At 30.9% G+C, this 19,293-nt stretch overlaps 5 protein-coding genes and 2 non-coding genes across 7 annotated transcripts; 3 read left to right on the top strand and 4 right to left on the bottom strand.

Annotated features, from left to right (window-relative positions):
• Nucleotides 1-324: 324 nt before the first annotated feature.
• On the bottom strand, nt 325-2,550 carry LOC113794033 (putative transporter slc-17.2). The gene is made up of 3 exons (XM_027344120.2): nt 1,958-2,550; nt 1,527-1,889; nt 325-1,448 (listed from the first exon to the last, which is right to left on the bottom strand). The coding sequence occupies exons 1-3, from the start codon at nt 2,328-2,330 to the stop codon at nt 502-504; spliced, it is 1,683 nt and encodes a 560-aa protein (XP_027199921.2). The 5' UTR covers nt 2,331-2,550; the 3' UTR covers nt 325-501.
• Nucleotides 2,551-4,818: 2,268 nt separating this feature from the next.
• On the bottom strand, nt 4,819-7,715 carry LOC113794026 (uncharacterized). Its single transcript, XM_027344113.2, has 2 exons — nt 6,514-7,715; nt 4,819-5,961 (listed from the first exon to the last, which is right to left on the bottom strand). The coding sequence occupies exons 1-2, from the start codon at nt 7,343-7,345 to the stop codon at nt 4,964-4,966; spliced, it is 1,830 nt and encodes a 609-aa protein (XP_027199914.2). The 5' UTR covers nt 7,346-7,715; the 3' UTR covers nt 4,819-4,963.
• Nucleotides 7,716-9,968: 2,253 nt separating this feature from the next.
• Nucleotides 9,969-11,804, top strand: LOC113794048 (mitochondrial enolase superfamily member 1-like). The gene is made up of 6 exons (XM_027344137.2): nt 9,969-10,172; nt 10,226-10,617; nt 10,674-10,744; nt 10,797-10,839; nt 10,890-11,152; nt 11,218-11,804. Exons 1-6 carry the CDS (start codon nt 10,095-10,097, stop codon nt 11,706-11,708), a joined length of 1,338 nt encoding a protein of 445 aa, XP_027199938.2. The 5' UTR covers nt 9,969-10,094; the 3' UTR covers nt 11,709-11,804.
• ValRS (Valyl-tRNA synthetase) lies at nt 11,773-15,335 on the bottom strand. The gene is made up of 3 exons (XM_027344136.2): nt 13,632-15,335; nt 12,215-13,574; nt 11,773-12,151 (listed from the first exon to the last, which is right to left on the bottom strand). The coding sequence occupies exons 1-3, from the start codon at nt 15,164-15,166 to the stop codon at nt 11,819-11,821; spliced, it is 3,228 nt and encodes a 1,075-aa protein (XP_027199937.2). The 5' UTR covers nt 15,167-15,335; the 3' UTR covers nt 11,773-11,818.
• Nucleotides 15,336-15,608: 273 nt separating this feature from the next.
• Nucleotides 15,609-15,721, top strand: TRNAF-GAA (transfer RNA phenylalanine (anticodon GAA)). The gene is made up of 2 exons: nt 15,609-15,645; nt 15,686-15,721. It is a non-coding gene; the product is annotated as a tRNA-Phe (tRNA).
• A 217-nt stretch (nt 15,722-15,938) lies between these two features.
• Nucleotides 15,939-16,057, bottom strand: TRNAF-GAA (transfer RNA phenylalanine (anticodon GAA)). Its single transcript has 2 exons — nt 16,021-16,057; nt 15,939-15,974 (listed from the first exon to the last, which is right to left on the bottom strand). It is a non-coding gene; the product is annotated as a tRNA-Phe (tRNA).
• Nucleotides 16,058-17,124: 1,067 nt separating this feature from the next.
• Nucleotides 17,125-18,920, top strand: up (Troponin T, skeletal muscle). Its single transcript, XM_027344138.2, has 6 exons — nt 17,125-17,233; nt 17,302-17,342; nt 17,419-17,920; nt 17,975-18,196; nt 18,257-18,430; nt 18,494-18,920. The coding sequence occupies exons 2-6, from the start codon at nt 17,320-17,322 to the stop codon at nt 18,824-18,826; spliced, it is 1,254 nt and encodes a 417-aa protein (XP_027199939.2). The 5' UTR covers nt 17,125-17,233; nt 17,302-17,319; the 3' UTR covers nt 18,827-18,920.
• Nucleotides 18,921-19,293: the final 373 nt, after the last annotated feature.

Genomic DNA, 19,293 nt, shown 5'->3' with positions numbered 1-19,293 from the left:
ATTGATTGATTGAATGATGATGAGAATGATAAAAATAATGTATTTATTTATTTCTTTATAAATGTACAAAAAATGAATTTACAAAAAAAGTTTTGTTAATTAGGGCGTTATTTTTGTTGTTGTTGTTGTTGTCGATGTCGATGGTGATGATGATTGATAACTGAATGTAATTCATTGAATTTTTTGTTAAAAGAAAATTATTGTTGTGCAATTCAACATTGATTTCAGTGTTCAGTTGTGTTTGCTGTGTGTTTTACCCTGGTTGTTTGTTTAAACCTTGAAACCTGGAAAACTTTATTTAATTAGAAAATTTAACCATTGATAATAATAATAATAATGAATTTTTAATTTTAGATCAATCAATCAATCAATCATTTAGTAATGAATTTGTAATAATAATTATAATTATAAATGTACATGAATGCCTAACAAATATACAATAGGTAGATAGATTTAATGAAAATTTATGTACAATTTTATATGGAAAATAATGAGACTAGATTATAATTTTTGATTATAACGATCTACGGATCTAATGGGGAATGTATCATATCTTGGAATGTAATTTGATTGTGGTACCAAGCTTATTGATAATGAATTTTTATATTCAAATTGTACGACAGGTATTTTTAATGCTTCTTCATCATCATCATCCGATTCATTTTGTCGTAACCAATGTGTTTGTAGATTTGCTGATGAAAATGTTATGAATGAAAATATACCAATACCCATTATTATGGCACCAGAAATAAACAAACAACGCCATAAACTAATTGATGTTGGTGATGGTGCAATTACAATACCAACTAAATATGGTACAACAAATCCACTAATCGAACATATTGTATTCATTAAAGCGAATACGGTTCCCGAAATTGGACCACTAATATCAACAACTGATGGTATATCACCACCCGATGTAAATCCATAACCAAGCATTAATGCAGCCAATAGAAATACATTTGGCCATTTTGATAAACCAATTTCCGATATTAATATTAATGATACAATCATCATCAAAGCGGATATAAATTGAAATAATTTTCGTACAGTTCCAGTTTTCAATGAAGAATTTTTGATTATATAATCAGCAATCATACCACATGATAATAATGTTCCCATATAACCAATCATAATGAATGAAAATGAAATACCAGTTTCATCAACAGGTAAACCAATTACACTTTGTAAATAGGCAGGGATTTTTTGACTAACAAAATCAAAAACAACACCATAACAAATTTTTGTTGTTAAAACACCAAGAAATATCGGTGATGTTAAAATATTTAACCAATATGGACTAATATTTTTTGATTGATTATCTTGTTGTTGGTTTTGTTTATCATTGGCTAATAAAACTAGTTCTTCTTTTGTTATTAATGGATGATCTTCAGGATTTGATCGAACAAAACTAATCCACAATAGACTCCATAATAATGCCAAAACACCTGTTTAGATTAAAAAACAAAAAAATTGATTGATTATTATACTGTTCAGTATTGATTGATTGATTTGTAATTGATTACCTGAAAAATAGAATACAACTGGCCAACCACCAAAACTGGAAAAATAAAGTATTATTTTTCCGGATGAAGCTGATATTAGTATTGTTCCCATAATACTACCAGCATCTAACCATGGTACAAATGTACTACGTTCATTTGATGGAATCCAACGTGAAAATAGACAATAAAATGCTGGATAAACAACTCCTTGAAATGCTCCCAATAAAATACGACTACAAATGAATAATAACCATGAATTTCTTGCCAAAAATGGTGTCATTAAGTTAATGATTCCCGATGATGATAAAGCAATGAAAATAAGTTTATCCGGTGGTAAATATGATTCGGCTAAACGTCCTCCAATAACTTGTGTGGATAAATAGCCTAATTGAATTAATTAGAAATTTGAATTAATTTAAAATTATGAGAGATTATAATCCGAAAGAACATACCATAGAAAAATGATCCAAGAATAATTCCTTGTTGTGGAGGAGTCCATTCGAATTCACCATTACCATTTGTTTCTAATGGAATTGGTTCAAGTAACATTTGTTGATTAATTATAGCCGGTGGATTTGTAAGTAAAATATTGGCCGATGAATTGGCCAGCATTTCAATTGTTTTCAATGCCGGATCTGGATCTTTTGATTGTACCATTGCCAAAATTGCAATATTTAGATTTACACGAGTTATATACATAATGGATGTACCCAACATTGATAATAAAGCAATCAATACCCGTATCGAACATAATAATGATGGTTTTGGTTCTTTATATTCATCCAAATATATATGACTAAAACTTGATAGTTGACAATAACGCATGATTGTCGATTTCGTTTGCTTGTTTATGATGAATGACGATTTCTTCAATGATGAAAAATCAAATTATTCGATAACGGAATAATTGATGTTGATGTAAAGAAAAGAATAATTTGATTGTTTAATGACAAATGTTTATTATATCCATTTGTCGTTTGAAAAAAAAGTTGATGATTATTTGCGTATTTCGAACTGTTGTTGAATGAATGATGTTTGAAGAGCGACCAGTCTATTTTATACTTGACTTGATTGATCTAAACATCTAAACGATGTTTGAATACTTTGACATTTCTAATTATCAATCACCGAAAAATGATGATAATATTTTTTTTTGTTGATTGATATCTAATATCTAATAGCGAACCTGGTAGTCAATATCAAATCAACACCCTTCATTCAATCAATCAATATATCAACAACAGTAGCAGGAAGGCTGCCAATAATCTTATGATTATGATGATGATATAGGAAATTTTTCCTTTTTTAAACATTCATTATCAGAAGACATTTATAAATTATCAAATTTTATCATTTTATAAATATCCAAACATGGTTCATCATTTATCGCCATCATCATTATCATCATTATTCAAGTCTTATGACTTTGGGGAAGACATTCTGTGATTGTTGTTGTTTGTTTGATTGAATGATAATTGTTGCTAAATATTTATTTTTTTTTTATTTATTTCTATTTCTAAATAAAACAATCAAATGACGATTCAATGATAAAAATTATTTTTTTTGTTTGTTTCCAATCACAAATCAATGATCCTGGTTATTTCAATTTCAACTTTAAAGAATTTTTTCAGCAATAAAGCAATTTGTTTTTTTTCCAACAAATTCTGAACATTTTATCCTTGAAATTTCAAATCTTTTCAAAAAAAATATGACGTAAACATATAGCATATAAATCAAAAAATGGTTAAAAACTAATTTAGAAAACCAAAGAAAAAAACAAAATTATGACCTCAATTTTTGCCTTTTCCAATGTTTATATAAAGAATCAAGAATCGATTTAAAATTGATTGAATGAATGATTTTCTTCGCACACAAATCAATCATTTTAAAATTGAAATGAATTTCGATTTTTATTGCTTGTTTTTTTCGTTCTTGTTCCCAGCTACCAGATACACATCCATAATGATGATTTTTTTTCCTGATGATAACTCTGGATGGTAATAAGTTTTTGTTTTGTTTATGGAAAAAAAACAGATTTTCAATATATATCAAGAAGGGGAGGAGGAAGGGGTATGAACACGAAATACAGTGGTAATTCGTTTTTTTTCTCATTTTTTTTCATATTTGGTGATACGGTTTTTCCCCATATTGGAATTGTGTAATCATCAACGTCATCATCATCGTTTATCAATCGTTAAAAATCAAGAAAAAATTTTATCAATTTTTTTGATTTCATCAAATCAATTTCCGGCCAAATTCCATGGAATTTTTTCCCATTATCACTTCTTCTTTGTTCTTGGCGAATTCCAATGTCAAATAAATCTTTCAATATGATTAACGGATTAAGTTTTTTTTTGTTCTCTGTGGTAACTGTTTAACTCCTGTTTTGATTGATCTTCGAATCTGGTTTAGCCTAGTTTTTTTTTTTGAATTTTTCTGCACCAATATGCTCTATTTTTTGATTCTTCTTTTTTCATTTTTGATTATCAATTTTAGAAACAATAAGCGATAAGTGTGAATATTTTTGGTTTATTTTTCCTCCTTTTCATTGGTTAAAGATGACAACTATAAAGACTTTTTTTTGTCATTTGAATCATTCACTAAACCAGTTTGAAGCGGTTTTCCAAAGTCACAAGATGCGCAAAGCTACCCAAAAAACAAAAATCAGACCAAAACATTTATTTATTCAATTTTTATCATTGGAATTTTGTATAAATATAGTTGACAGTTGATATATATTCATAATATTTTTGGTTTGACATCCAATGAAGAAAAAATAAACAAACATATCCACGTGCATGAATACAAATCGTGAAAATGTATTGCAAATTGAATTTTGTTTGTTTGTTTGTTTTATTCATATTTGGACAAAATCAATTTTATGAAAAGGTCACAAGATTTTTCTTACAAAATTCATGACGATTATGTGCCAATCAGTAAGAAATAGAGCTGCTGATAGTGCTACCGATTGATTGATATGAAGGGTTCGATATAAATGATTGGTTGAGGGTGATAGTGATGGTAAATACAAACGCGTCATAGATTTGTTTCCGTTCAAATCCATTTATAGGCAAAAATTTTGATTAAAAAATGTACTCAATTTTCCATTGATTAATCTGGAAAATCAAAATATTGATAAAGCTTTTGAATAGACAAGAAAGAGAGAAAAACAAAAAAAACTGGATGAAACAAAGTATAATCATTACAGTAATATGGACGAATATAACAGATTTATGAATGGACAACAAACAAACAAACAACGAAAAAATAACAATATAATCGATGACAAGAAAATTCGGTAGTCATAAAATAATTGTAATTAATATCCCCTTTATTTAATGATTTTTATAACAAAATTAAGATTATAATGATAATGATTGGTTGATTGATGGATTACAACATACAACACACATATTTTTGATGTGGTGAATAAACAGTGAATTAAATAATAATTATGGCTAGTTTCGTTTGATTTGTTCAATATTTGGTCCATTACGTCCAACATCGATTTCGATACCACAAATTTTTCGTAATTTTTGTTTATGTTGATCTTCATTTTTACGAAATGATGTCATAATTTGTCTGATACCTTTATCACTAATATATTCTAAATCAATCAATTGAACAGTGTAGGCATTCCTAAGACGAGCAATTGCATTCAAACTTTGATCAGTAATCGATGCTCGTTTTATTGAAAATACTTCTAATAATGGACAATAAATATCAATTTTATTGATTGATAAATCAGTTAATGATGAACGACAACCAAATATTGATGATGCTGCATGTAAATATAATTCACGAAATTTTAAACCACATGATTTTAATATTTCCAATATTGAATAATCATCTAGGGAACTTTCCGAATCAAAATCATCAATTTCTTCGATCAGATACAGACATTCTAATTCTTTTAGATTAGCTAAATGTGTGAAAATTCCTTGTTTATATTTTCCAAAACTTTTGAATATAATTTTTAATGAAATTAAATTTTGAAAATGATTTCCCAATATTTTATATGGCATTGATGGATTAAAACAATATCCAACATTTAGTTCAAGTTCAATAATATTTCGTCCTTTTCCTTGCAATAGGCCATCCAAAACACGTACATTTTGATTATAATCCGAAACAATTGTTTCAATACGATCGGAAATCCATTCTAAACATGTTCCTTGTAAACGACAAAAATTATTTGCAATATTTAAATAATTTAATTTATCACATGATTTTATAATCAAACGTAAACAATTTTCATCAATACGACAACCAGAAACATTCAAGGAAATTAATTGTTGACCATAATATTTTGCCAATTGATAGAAATCTGATTCAATAAGGCCAACACAATTGGACAGGTCAATATTAATCAAATGTGGACAATGACGATATGTTCGTAATATTAGATTTACTCCATATACATCTAAAAAATTATGCTTTAAACCATAACGATACCCTATGGTGAAATTGAAAGAAAAGAAAGAAAGAAATGATAGATAAATAGACCATTACATAATCAGAATTGTATTGTTTATTTCGAATCATCATTCATCATAATATTGTGTGTGTGTGTGTGTGTGTGTGTGTGTGTGTCATATTTCAACGAATTGAACTCAAAATGAAAAATGATATCAAAATGAAAATGAATAAAGTCATTTTGTCGTCGACTTTTGGTGTGTTGACGTCGACGAAATGAAATTAAAAAAAAAAACAAAAAAAAAAAAAGCAAAACGATAACGAATGGCTTGATTTTTGTGTTCAACAAACATATCTTTGTCTGTTGTGTGTGTGTGACACAAAATTCAACACCACCATTACAGGGGGGCATAAAACAAGATTTATAAAAATCCATTTTGTTCCGCGATCTATATAATTTTTGTTTTTTTGTTTTCTACTTTATATAAAGTTCATTAATCTTGAAAAAACAACAAAAACTCGAAATAGACTTTTGTTTCTCAATGATATCTTAGTGATATTATCGAGAATTTTTTTTCGAATTAGAGCTTACCTTCAGCATATTTTAATATTCGTAATTTTGGTAATTTAGATAGGATTCGTTCGAATATATTTAAACGAATTATATCGGTATAATAATCATCATTATAATTTCGTATTTGGTTGTTGTTATTGTTATCAGCAGTCGTTTTTGTTTGAAATGATGTTTTTAATTCATTATAAATAGCCTGACAATCTGCGCAGCGATAATCATTGAAATTATTACTATTTCGATCCAATAGATCGATAACAGAATCTGATGATGATGTTAAACTTGTTTGTGATGCTGAAAGGCTTGAACTTGAACTTAAATTTTCACTTGTTGTTGTTGATGATAGACCAGAACTTTTTGATTCAGCATAATTACCTTGTTCATCACGATCGAAAGAAATTTTTTCATTCATAATAGCTTGACATTTTTCACATGAATAATATGTATTTAATGGTAATGATATTGATTGAATTTGATTATCAATTTGTTCATCAACTTGTTCATTATTTTGTTGATTCAATGAATTATATTGTTTACCATAAGCAAAATATGTACGTTTAGCCAAATGAAATTTAACACATTCATTCCAAAATGAACAAACTAATTGACAATTTATTAAATCATTAAAATCAATATAATCAAATATTTTGGATAAACAATAAAAATTTAATGATTTTATTGTACGTATTGGAAAACGTGTTGGAAGTGTTGAATTTGATGATGATGATGATAATGATGCTAACATATAATATGGTGTTGTTTGTGATCGTCGTTGATATAATAATTGTTTACGACTTAATTTTCGTATTGGTTTGGATATTTCTGATTCCATTTGTTGTTTTTCATTATACATTGTTTGTTTGTTTGATTGATTGATTCGAAGATTTTTGAAGAAAAACAAAATCGATCAATAAAGATTGAATTTCTTTTTCATTGACGAAAAACAAAAAAATTCACGCCTTGATATTAGACAAACATCGACTGTCAAATAAAGAAAATCTGTCGTGTTGAATTTCCTCGATGCAAATATAATTCAGAATATTCTGTGGACAACAATAACAGATTTTTTTCTATTTGAAAAGAATTTACCGAATTTATATATTCGCACACACACAGACACAGACACTATGCATAAATATAGAGCAAAATAATTCTGATGCCAGAATTTTTTGTTTCAATCATATCATCAAACATGATTCGTTGAATGAATAGCAACATTTTGCATCAACAACTGATGAAATTAAAGTTGCCGGTATTAGAGAATTTAAACGTCGTTAATGATGATGATCATGCATTTTAGCATTGAAGATTCTTTTTTTCTTTCTATTCTGTTTAATCAATTAAATGATACAGTTCAATGGCAAATTGTGCAGACATTTGTTTGTCTTATATATACAGTACGTCATCAAGATTCATTAATTATTTTCAAAAAAATCAAATGTACATGTACATTTTGGCTCATTAGTTGGAAATATTCATTTCATTCTGGGGTATTAAACAGAAAAAAATCATCTAAACAACATTCATGATGTAATTTGCATTGAAATGTATTGAGTTTTTCTATTAAAAAATTACCATAAGGTTACCATATTGGTTTGCAACCAAATAAATTATATGTTAATCAACAAATTTTCGACAACAACCATGGTTAATCTGAAAAAAAAGTTCATTGAATGTCAGTAGATACTCAAGATAAATTACCCACTATCTATAGATTAAGCATGTACATTCTTCTCTTTTTTTTTTTTGTTTTGCACTTTGTATTCAGAATAATCATTGTATTCGGGAAAAAAAAGTAAAGGATTCGGTTATTATTTAACAATAAACCGGAACATGTATTTTTTTTGTTGAAAAAAAAAACGTTATTTCATGAACACTATTCCATTCAATGTTCTTCCTGATTCAATCGTCATTATTTTTTTTCAAAAGTTTTTACAATTGTCAACTTATCAACAGTAGAAAAAAAATTATCTACACTCTGTCATCATCATCACTGCGACAAATGTTGATGACTTATTTTTAACCATTCATTATTATTTTCCAACAGAAACTCTTATTTTTCTTTTGCTTTTACGGCAGCCATTCAGAAAATAATCAACACTATCCTGTTGTTGTTGTTGTTGTATTCATGTGGTATCTGTTGTAAATGAACAATGGATCAGCTTATCACATTCTCTTCCTTGAATTTCTTTCATTTGATTCAATTTTCAAGATAAAAATTTGAACAAAAAAAAAGATGTTCATTTTTTTTCTGAAATTTGTCAATTCATTCTTTATGACAATCGACAAAAAAATTGCTGATGACCATCTTAGATTCTCGAGAACAAATGTAGTCTGTTGTTGTTCGTTTATAATGAGAAAAAGATAATCTCAAACAATTCAAAGCAAAAAATGTTCATTCTTTTTTATTGTTTGAAGTTCTGTTCTTTGATATTCATTCCTTTTTTAAATCTTCATTTGTTTGTTTGTTTGTTTGTTATTGATAAAATTGTTTTGGCAACCGCCAAAAACGTATCGTATTTATTGACATTGACACCGATTCTTAAATAAATAAATATGAATAGAATGGAATGGAATGGATGGATAGAATTTTCAACATGTCAGTCATCAGAAATTATCATCAACAACATCATTCTTGAATGATTATAATCGAATCGATTCATCTTCATAGTGATTAATGTCATGGTTTCTTTTCTTTTCTTTCATTCATTCATTCATTCGCTTTCTTCGAAATGAAAAAAAAGGGATTCCTTTATTGCTTTTCTTCATTCATCCATTCATTCATTCATTTCGTCATTGTGTTGGGCGCAATGTCACCAATCTGTATTCACAAAAGAAAATATTTTGATTTTTATCATGATGAATAATCGTTTTGGAAAATTATTTCATCGATTTCGGATTATTGCAATGAAAATTTTTCATTGAAATTGATTCTTATACAAAAATAACACAAACATTCTGAATTCGGTGAATTTCGATTTGAAAAGAATCTTTATTTACTGATTTTCATGCAACATTAGTATAATATGTCAAATTTATTTTCTGTTTTTCTGTCGCATTTTTCGTCAACAACAAGTTGATTAATCAATTCAATTTATTTATAAATAAATAAAATGAAACAAAACACGTTCAAAACAGCATAATCCTAAACGAAAATTCAATAAAAAAGAAAACTGAATCAACAAATTTGTTGTCTATTTTTAAAATTCTTTAATCATGTAGAATTCAGTGGATTCGTATTTCTAGTTCAAGGTTTTTTGTTTTGTTTTATTAAATTTCTTTCTTTTTTTTTCAAGCTATGATTTATTGTCAAACTTGATTTTTCACAAAGTCTGACTGACAGAAAATAAAACAAAATGCGTTTTGTTTTGGCAATTATTGCCATATTCGTATTAGTATGTTGAGTATCAAATGGCATTTTTTTTAAATCAATCAATCGATATTTAGATATGAGTAAAATTGATTATGGATATCATCACATTCGGATGATAAGAAATAAAACAAAAATTATCTAGCCATGCAAACAACGAGTATTGCTCGTTTTGGATAGATTTTGACAAGGTCGAACAATACAAAGACATCAATCATAAGGCAAAAAAAAAATGTTAACAATCAATAGAATATTCATCAACGATATTCGTTTTCCAACTTCGAAAGAAGGTCATGGTTCGGATGCTATGGTAAGTTTACGGTAAAAAACTATTGGTTTTCAATTCCTTTTACAATGAATTAGCACACTGATCCAGATTATTCATGTGTTTACGTAAGAATTGGTATCAATCATACGGATGAAAATTTGATGGGTCATGGTTTAACATTTACAATTGGACGTGGCACTGAAGTAGTGTTAGCCGCTGCTTTAGCTTTAAAACCATTGGTTTTAAACACAGATTTGAATACTGTGTTCAATTGTCCGGGTGGTTGGAAAAAATTTCATCGTAGTCTTACATGTGATAGTCAATTACGATGGATAGGACCGGAAAAAGGAGCAATACATTTAGCCACTGCTGCTATTGTTAATGCAATTTGGGATCTGTGGGCAAAATTGCAATCAAAACCTTTATGGCAATTATTGGTAGATATGAAACCTGAACAATTGGTTGATTGTATTGATTTTCAATACATGTTAGTATTTCGTCCGCTGTGAAGAAAAACAAATTATCAATTTTTTTCCCTTGTAGTTCTGATGCATTGACCGAGCAAGAAGCTATTGAAATTTTGAATCGTAATAGATCTTTATTGCAAGAACGAGGTATGTTTGATCTTTGATCATTGATAAAATAATTCCTTGTTTATTTTAATAGTAAAAATTATTCGAAAAGAAGGATACCCGGCTTATACTACTGGGTGAGTGTTTAGAATCATAAAATTTCAAAAAACAATAATAAAAATAACAGTGTAGGTTGGACAGGATACGATGATCAAACACGTCGTCAATTGTGTCGTAAAGCATTGGCTGAAGGTTATACTCGATTTAAAGTGAAAGTTGGCTCGGACAATATCGAAGATGATCGACACCGGTTACGTATTGTACGTGAAGAAATTGGTGATGATAAACTTTTGATGGTTGATGCAAATCAAAAATGGAATGTACCAGAAGCTATCGAAAGAATGAAACAATTAGCTTCATTCAATGTACTTTGGATCGAAGAACCAACAAGTAAATCAAATTTAAAATTTAAAAAAATAACTTTTATTAAAATCTATTTTGGTTTGTTTCATCAGGTCCGGATGATATCCTAGGTCATAAACAAATAGCTAGCGAATTACAGCCGTATGGTATTAAGGTAGCTACAGGTGAACAATGTCATAATCGTGTTATGTTTAAACAATTCATAACATCTGGTGCTATGCAATACTGTCAAATTGATTCCTGTCGAATGGCCGGTGTTAATGAAGTGTTGGCCGTTATTTTGATGGCTGCCAAATATGGTGTACCTGTTTGTCCTCATGCTGGTGGTGTTGGTCTCTGTGAATATGTACAACATTTTTCCATATGGGATTATGTTGCAGTTACCGGTACCCGTGATAATCGAATGATCGAATACGTTCCTCATCTTGTTGAACATTTTCAACATCCAGCTCGATGTTTGAATGGACATTATATGGTTCCCGAACATGCAGGTTATGGTTGCCATATTAAACAAGAATCCATAGAAATGTATGAATATCCAAATGGTACTTATTGGAAACAACAACAACAACAATCACATTGACAAACTTGATTAATATATCAATTTAATACCATAGCAAAGATATTGAAGAAAAAAAAACATTCGATTCAAAATAAAATAATCAAGTTATTATTTTCACTATTTAAAAAAAATCAATCAATTGATGATAAAGTTTCTAGAGCCAATGTGACCTTGGAAATTTCGCCAGTCAATTGTTTTCGACGATCTTCATGTGATTGTTTTACATCAACAGGTACCTTGGTATCATAATCTTGTATGGACATTGATTCCATTAGTTTGGTCATTTGTTCTTCCAGTTTTTTAGATTTTGTTTGTAGACGTTCCGTTTCTTTAATTGTATCGACTATACCCTTTAGATGTATGTAAGCTTGACAATGGTCCGATATAGGAATGATAGCACAGCCAGCAGGTGTACCGGTTTGATTCGAATCCAACATTTCGACCGGTGTGCAATAACTCAATGTCTAGATATAAAAAAAATAAGATTAAATGGATGATCATTTCCAATGAAAACAAAATCTACTCACCGAGATAGTACTCAACAAAGGACGTAATCGTTGTTCAAGATCAGCACTATTTGCATCAAAACGTATATACAAAGCTACTTTGGCTTGTTTAAGTAGATTGTATTCGGATCGTAACGAACGGACATTATGAACAATTTTTTCCATGAATTCAATATCGGCCTCTAATGAAATGTCACGTGACCATGCGAATTGTTCAATTTCTGGATAAGGAGCAATGCACAAAGAAATTGGATCAAAATCAGGTCGACGAGGCAATCTTTGAAATAATTCTTCGGTGATGAATGGCATTAATGGATGTAACAGTCGTAGACCAATATCCATTACAGTGTATAAAGTTTGACGTGCGGCTTCAGCCGATCGAGGATTTTCCGTTTCATTTTGAAAAACCGGTTTTATCGATTCTAGATAGGTGTTGCAGAATTTGTAAAGCCAAAAATCATATAGAATCTGTGTAAGATCAGCGAAACGATATTCTTCGAAAGCGATCTTGATAGATTGAGTGACTTGATTAACACAGCTTAATATCCATCGATCCATTAATGATTCATCACCGGTTAATGGATTTTTATCTGGTAATGGTCGAAAATCTTGTTTCAAGTAAAGCAACGTAAACTTGATTGCATTCCAAAGTTTATTACAGAAATTTCGGTATGCTTCAATTCGCTTAATATCCAAATTAATATCACGTCCTTGCATCGTATAAGCAAGCAAACCAAATCGTAAAGCATCAGTGCCACATTCTGGAATGCCATTCGGAAAGTCAGCTTTTTGGCCGGCTATAGCTCGACCAACTTCCGATTCATTTAGATTCGAATCATAGACAGTTTTATGCAAATTCTCTAACGTAATACCATTTATCACATGTAAAGGATCAATTACATTACCCAATGATTTTGACATTTTACGACCGTGTGCATCACGAATGATCGAATGAAGATATACAGTTTCAAAGGGTAGTTTGTCGTTGAGCAATAAGCTCATCATAACCATACGTGCCACCCAAAAAAACAAAATATCTTGACCTGTTTCAAGCAATTGACCAGGATAAAAAGCTTTCAACTCATTGGTTTGTTCGGGCCAACCAAACACAGCAAATGGAAACAAAGCTGAAGAGAACCAGGTGTCGAGAACATCTTCATCTTGTCGTAACTCAATTTCTGATTCGCTAACGTTGAAAGCAGCAGCTGCCTTTTGCCGAGCTTCATCCGGATTACGACCAGAAAACCAATGCTTTTGCTGTTGAGATTCTGCATCACTATCATCCAATGGTTGGCCTTTCACCTGAGCAAAATATACCGGAATTCGATGACCCCACCAGTTTTGACGTGATATGCACCAATCTTGAATATTCGACATCCATCTTACATAGTATGAAAATAAAATGAAAATATCTTGTAGAAAAATTCGAACAACTTACCTGTTCCAAAAGTAGACATGATTCGAAGGAATAAGACGAAGTTGATTGGTGGCAACTACTTCCATTGCTCGTTTAGCAATATCTTGACAATCAATATACCATTGAAATTTAACCATTGGTTCGATTATATCCTTGGAACGTTCACATTGAGGTACGACCATTTTATTGTCTTGCCAGCCTCTGTACAAATCAAGTTTGGTCAATTCATCGATAATAGCTTTACGACAATCGAAACGTTTCATGCCAGAAAATTGGCCATAGCCAGGTGCAATAAAACCTTCATCTGTAAGCATTACCACCAAAGGCATTTGATGACGTTCTCCGATAATATAATCGTTGTTATCATGAGCTGGAGTGACTTTCATAGCACCAGTACCGAAATCCATATCCACGTATTCATCCAATACGATAGGAAGTTTACGATCGACAAAAGGATGGCGTACAAATTTGCCATGTAAAGATTTATAACGTGCATCATTCGGATGAACAAGAACGGCCGTATCACCTAACATGGTTTCGATACGAGTTGTGGCTACGACCACTTCTTTAGGACCATCTGGATCAGGTTCATCGACAGGATAGGCAAAGTTATGCAATACACCAAATTCGATTTTATTTTCATAATTTGGAACTGATAAAAACGTACGACCGGTCAGTTCTAAATGTTTTACTTCAATATCCGATATGACTGAACGTAATGTACAACACCAGTTTACCATTCGTTTGGATCGATAGATAAGTTTACGTTCATGAAGACGAACAAAAGCTTCGATTACTGAACGACACATTTTCGGATCCATAGTAAACACAGCTCGATCCCAATCAACTGAAACACCAAGAAATTTTAATTGTTCATAAATATGATCACCTTTTTCGTTTTTCCATTTCCAAACTTCTTCAACAAATTTTTCACGACCAAGATCATGACGAGTTAATTTTCGTTCACGCCATAATTTTTTCTCGACAACAATCTGTGTTGAGATTCCGGCATGATCACAACCTGGATTCCACAATGTTGTACGACCTGACATTCGATGCCAACGAGTAAGACAATCTTCGATAGCATTGGTCAATGCATGACCAAGATGTAGGTAACCGGTAACATTTGGTGGAGGTATAACCATAACAAAACGACCACGAGGATTTGGTGTCAAAATATTTGGATTTCGGTATTCAGGTTTGAAAAATCCTGATTTTACCCACCAATCATACCAAACAGCTTCAACATATTTTGGTGAATAAGCATCGGGCATTGGATCAGAACTAACATCTTTCTTTTCGCCTTTAGGTATCGATCGTTCATATGTTACAATAGTTTTTTCTTTCTTCTTTTTTTCTTTACGACTTGCTTCCAGATCCGATTCAGCTTTAATCTTTTTTTCCTGTTCTAATTTTTCTTGTTTTGCTTTGAATTTTTCCAATTTTGCTTGTTTGGCAGCTTCTTTTTTCAGTTCTTTTTCGGATTTTATTTTGGTTGGTTGTGTCGTTGTTTGATCGCCATCAGCACTGGGTTGTTGATTATTATTATCGGCCATTTTGATTGATCACCTTATTTTTGTTTCGAAATTCACTCGAACAAGATAACACCACTCGCTAAAATCAAAATAATAAACAATTTTTAAATTATTGCATCAGAAGATCTTTAAAAAAAAGCCACGCTGTCCATTCACGATGCAACATGCAGGTATCAGATGATAACAGAATACAATTGCCGGGAAACTTTTTTTCTGTTGAATGGATAGATTCTTTTCTTTCTAAAAACATTGCCCTTCTATTACCAATGTCTTGGACAATGATAATGGAAATGAACAGCATCAATTCTTGATTGACCTTGATTTCAGTGATCATTGATTAAATGAATATCAATAGTTAGGCCTTTTTTCATCATCAAAAGTGATCATCAATGACCGATATTACCAGAAAACCAGAATATTTTTGCAGAGAAAATCATTTTTCAACCCTTACTTTAATAAGGTAGCGGGCTTGGTGTAAATGGGATCACGTTAGACTGAAGAATTCATTTGAATCCAATTTGGTTCAGATCAATTTCTGTCATCTAAAGGTACTCGGTTCGATCCCGAGAGTCCGCATTTATAAAATTTTTTTTTGTTTTCTCATTTTAACTATTGGTTACGTTTCGATTCGATAGATGACGTTGCCTGATATCCAAAAATGGAATAAATCAATTTTCGGGGGGAAAAAACTTGTTTTTGCTGAATTTTTTTTTTTGACTTTTGAAATTTTTTTAAAAACGAAAATAGCGATTGCAGAATAGAAAAATGAAAAAAAAATAAACATTTTCTAATTTGCGGACTCTCGGGATCGAACCGAGTACCTTTAGATCACAGAAATTGATTCGAAACCAAATTTTTTTGGATTCAAATGAATTCTTCAGTCTAACGTGATCCCATTTACACCAAGCCCGCAATTCATATGACCAGAATTCCAATAACAACTAAATTAATGCAAACAGAATTGATGGATCGATTCTTTCGCTCTATGACCAAATAAAGGATGCACGTGTCCATTTTTGCAAATACTGTCCTGGCACATGGCTGTCATAATCATTTTCGAATGTTTTCAATTCAATCAAATAATGATGATGGTCATCATTTGGAAAAATTCAGAATTATTACATCGGAAATAAATCATTTTGTCAAACTGGATGAGTGCCATCTATTCTAATTGAAAGAAAACTACGAAAGTTTGCAGTAAATTGATCATAGATGATGCTGTTAAATTCTAATAGGAAATATCGTTGCAATTGATCAGGATAATGTAAAATCCGTTTGTTTGTTTGAAATCCGAAAAAAAAGAAACAACCACGATGATGATGGCCTCGATTCTCAAACATAATATTAATGGCCATAAATGGATTGCATCCAAACTTTGTCTTTATGCATAGAAGCAGCAGCAGCAATGTAGCAAAAGATGAAAAGATTTTTAACAAAAAGTTATTTCGGGAATCGATGCCAATAGATTTTCGTTGTTGTTGTTTTTGATGGATGTTACAGAAAAAAATGTGCAATTTTTTTGATTACAATTACACTATGTCACACTGTGTCGTCTGCCTTAGGTGTGTCGATTCTGTTTTTTGAATTTTTTTCAAAAAAAAAAAAAAAAAAAAAAAAATTGATGAAATAGCAAACAACTGGGACAGCCGTAAATGATTGGTATGTTGCCAACAAGAATTTGATGTTTTGTTTTTGTTTTGTTCAAAGGGAAATTCATCTAAATACATTCGGCACCAAAAGACAAACTGTTGTTTTTGTTGTTCTGATTTTCTTGTTTTCGAATGTCTAAATATAACCATTTTCAATGATATTCATGGTTGTTGTTTTTTTCGGTGTAAAATTCCGTATTTTTTTCCCATCATCATTATTATTGGCGTCATTTTGCCTTGAACATTGAATGACGCCCACCATCATTATCATCATCAGTGGTGGATCCGCCTAACCGTTTTCTGTTGTTTTTTCAAGATGGAATTCGGTTAATTTTATTTTTTGCTGCATTTTTTGCAGTTTCTGTATTTTGATGTTTTAATAAACATCTAACCAACGCCAGGATCACTAGTATATCTTGTCCTTTTCGATTTTTATTCGGTTAGTATCATTAACTTTCAGTGTCTTTCGGTGTTAAATTTTACGTTGAATTTTGTTTTTGTTTTTAGCATAATTTATCCATAATCATGTCTGACGAAGAAGAATACAGGTATTATTTTAACCTTTATCCAAAAAGGAATTTTCCAATTTTTTTTTGATAATGTTTTTTTCTTTGGTGGTCACAGTGAAGAAGAAATTGAAGAACCAGAACCAGAGGTTCGTAAACCACAGCCACCAAAACAGGCTGAAAAACCAGCCGAAGCACAATCAGAAGCTGAAGCTGCTATGGATGAAAAAATTCGTAAAAAGAAACAAGAAGAAGAAGAACAATGGTCAGAATATATTGAACAACGTAAAAAACAAAAACAAAAAGAAGAAGAGGAATTAAGAAAACTTAAAGAAAGACAAGCATTACGTAAACAAAAACGTGCTGAACAAGAACGTATGTTGGAAGAATGGCGTTTAAAACAAGAAGCTCAACGTATTAAAGAATTGGAAGAAAGACGATCGAAAGAAGCTGAAGCTAAACGTAAACGTTTGGAAGAAGCGGAAAAAAAACGTGCTGCTATGCAAGCTGCATTGAACAAACAGAATACCGGTTCAGGTAAAATTGAACGTAATTTTGTTATTACAAAACGATCCGATGGTGGACCGGGTGCAGCTCTTGGTAATACTGGATTCGATCGAGTAAGTTTCAATTGATAATTTGTGGTGCTTTTACAAATGGTAATTTTTTTTTAGTTTTCAAACGTTATATCGGCACGATCTGAAATGGGCAAAACTAAAGAACAACTTATTGAAGATAAACGAATTGCCATGTCTTTTCGTGTTAAACCATTGGATATTGATGGTCTTTCGGTTGATGATTTGAAGAAAAAAGCATCACAACTTTGGGATATGATTGTACAATTGGAAAGTGAAAAATATGATCTTGAAGAACGTAAAAAACGACAAGATTATGATGTAAGTAGGAAAGAGTTGCAGTGCGAAAGAATTTCAGCGCTTATCACTTTGTTATTATAGTTGAAAGAATTGGCTGAACGTCAACGTCAAATCAATCGAAACAAAGCATTGAAAAAAGGTCTTGATCCAGATGCTTTATCGGGTAAATTCCCACCGAAAATATTGACAGCATCCAAATATGAACGACAAGTTGATCGACGAACATTCAACGACAAAAAGAGTTTGTTTGAAGGAGTATGTTTAATTGTTCAGTTTGTTTCAGTCATATCTGATGATAACCTTTATCTCTTTATATAGGGCTACGATGCTATGGTCGAAGCACAATTAGAAAAAATGTGGCAAGAACGTGTTAAAGAATTTAAGGAAAAGGATAAAGCTTTGCCAAAATGGGATCCTGAGCATCCGAAAAATAAAGAAACCTATGAACCTGGCGCACGAACATACGATGTTAATGACGAAGATGACATTGATTTGTTGGATGCATTCATTAAACCTCCCGGGTTTGATGAAGCCGGTGTTGAAGAATCAGCACCAATTTCAAAACCAGCACCACCTGCACAACAGGAAACGGAAATAGAGGAAGAAGAAGAATCAGAATACGAAGAAGAATCAGAAAACGAGGAGGAATAATCTTGAAAAAAAAATTCATTTATCGATGTTCTATTTATTTCTATTAAAGTGTGCTAAACTAATTATTTGAACCAATAAAATGATATTAACTTAATATGGCAAAGTGAATAAGTGAATTTTTTTGCAAAAAAGGCGGACATTCTTGCGGTTGGGGCGTGTACAAGTACAATGTCCAGTATGTTCCATATATCTGGAGTGGAAATGGCCAAACTACCGGTCATTTTTTTAGCTTTTTATTGATAACTTTTTTACCTCCCATAAAGTTTGGATGCAATCCATTTATAGCCATTAATATTATGTTTGAGAATCGAGGCCATCATCATCGTGGTTGTTTCTTTTTTTTCGGATTTCAAACAAACAAACATTATTCTGATCAATTCTGCAATAATCCACCATGAATTTCCTATTAGAATTTAACAGCACCATCTATGATCAATTTACAGCAAACTTTGATAGTTTTTTTCAAA

The sequence above is a fragment of the Dermatophagoides pteronyssinus genome, unplaced genomic scaffold (genome assembly GCF_027571235.1).
Source record: "Dermatophagoides pteronyssinus isolate colony J.1.1.1.1 unplaced genomic scaffold, Derpt_VIB-CSIC_2022.12 sq0001, whole genome shotgun sequence".
NCBI lineage: Eukaryota > Metazoa > Arthropoda > Arachnida > Sarcoptiformes > Pyroglyphidae > Dermatophagoides > Dermatophagoides pteronyssinus.
Note: the sequence above shows the minus strand (reverse complement) of the source record. Positions and strands in the feature narration are given on the sequence as shown.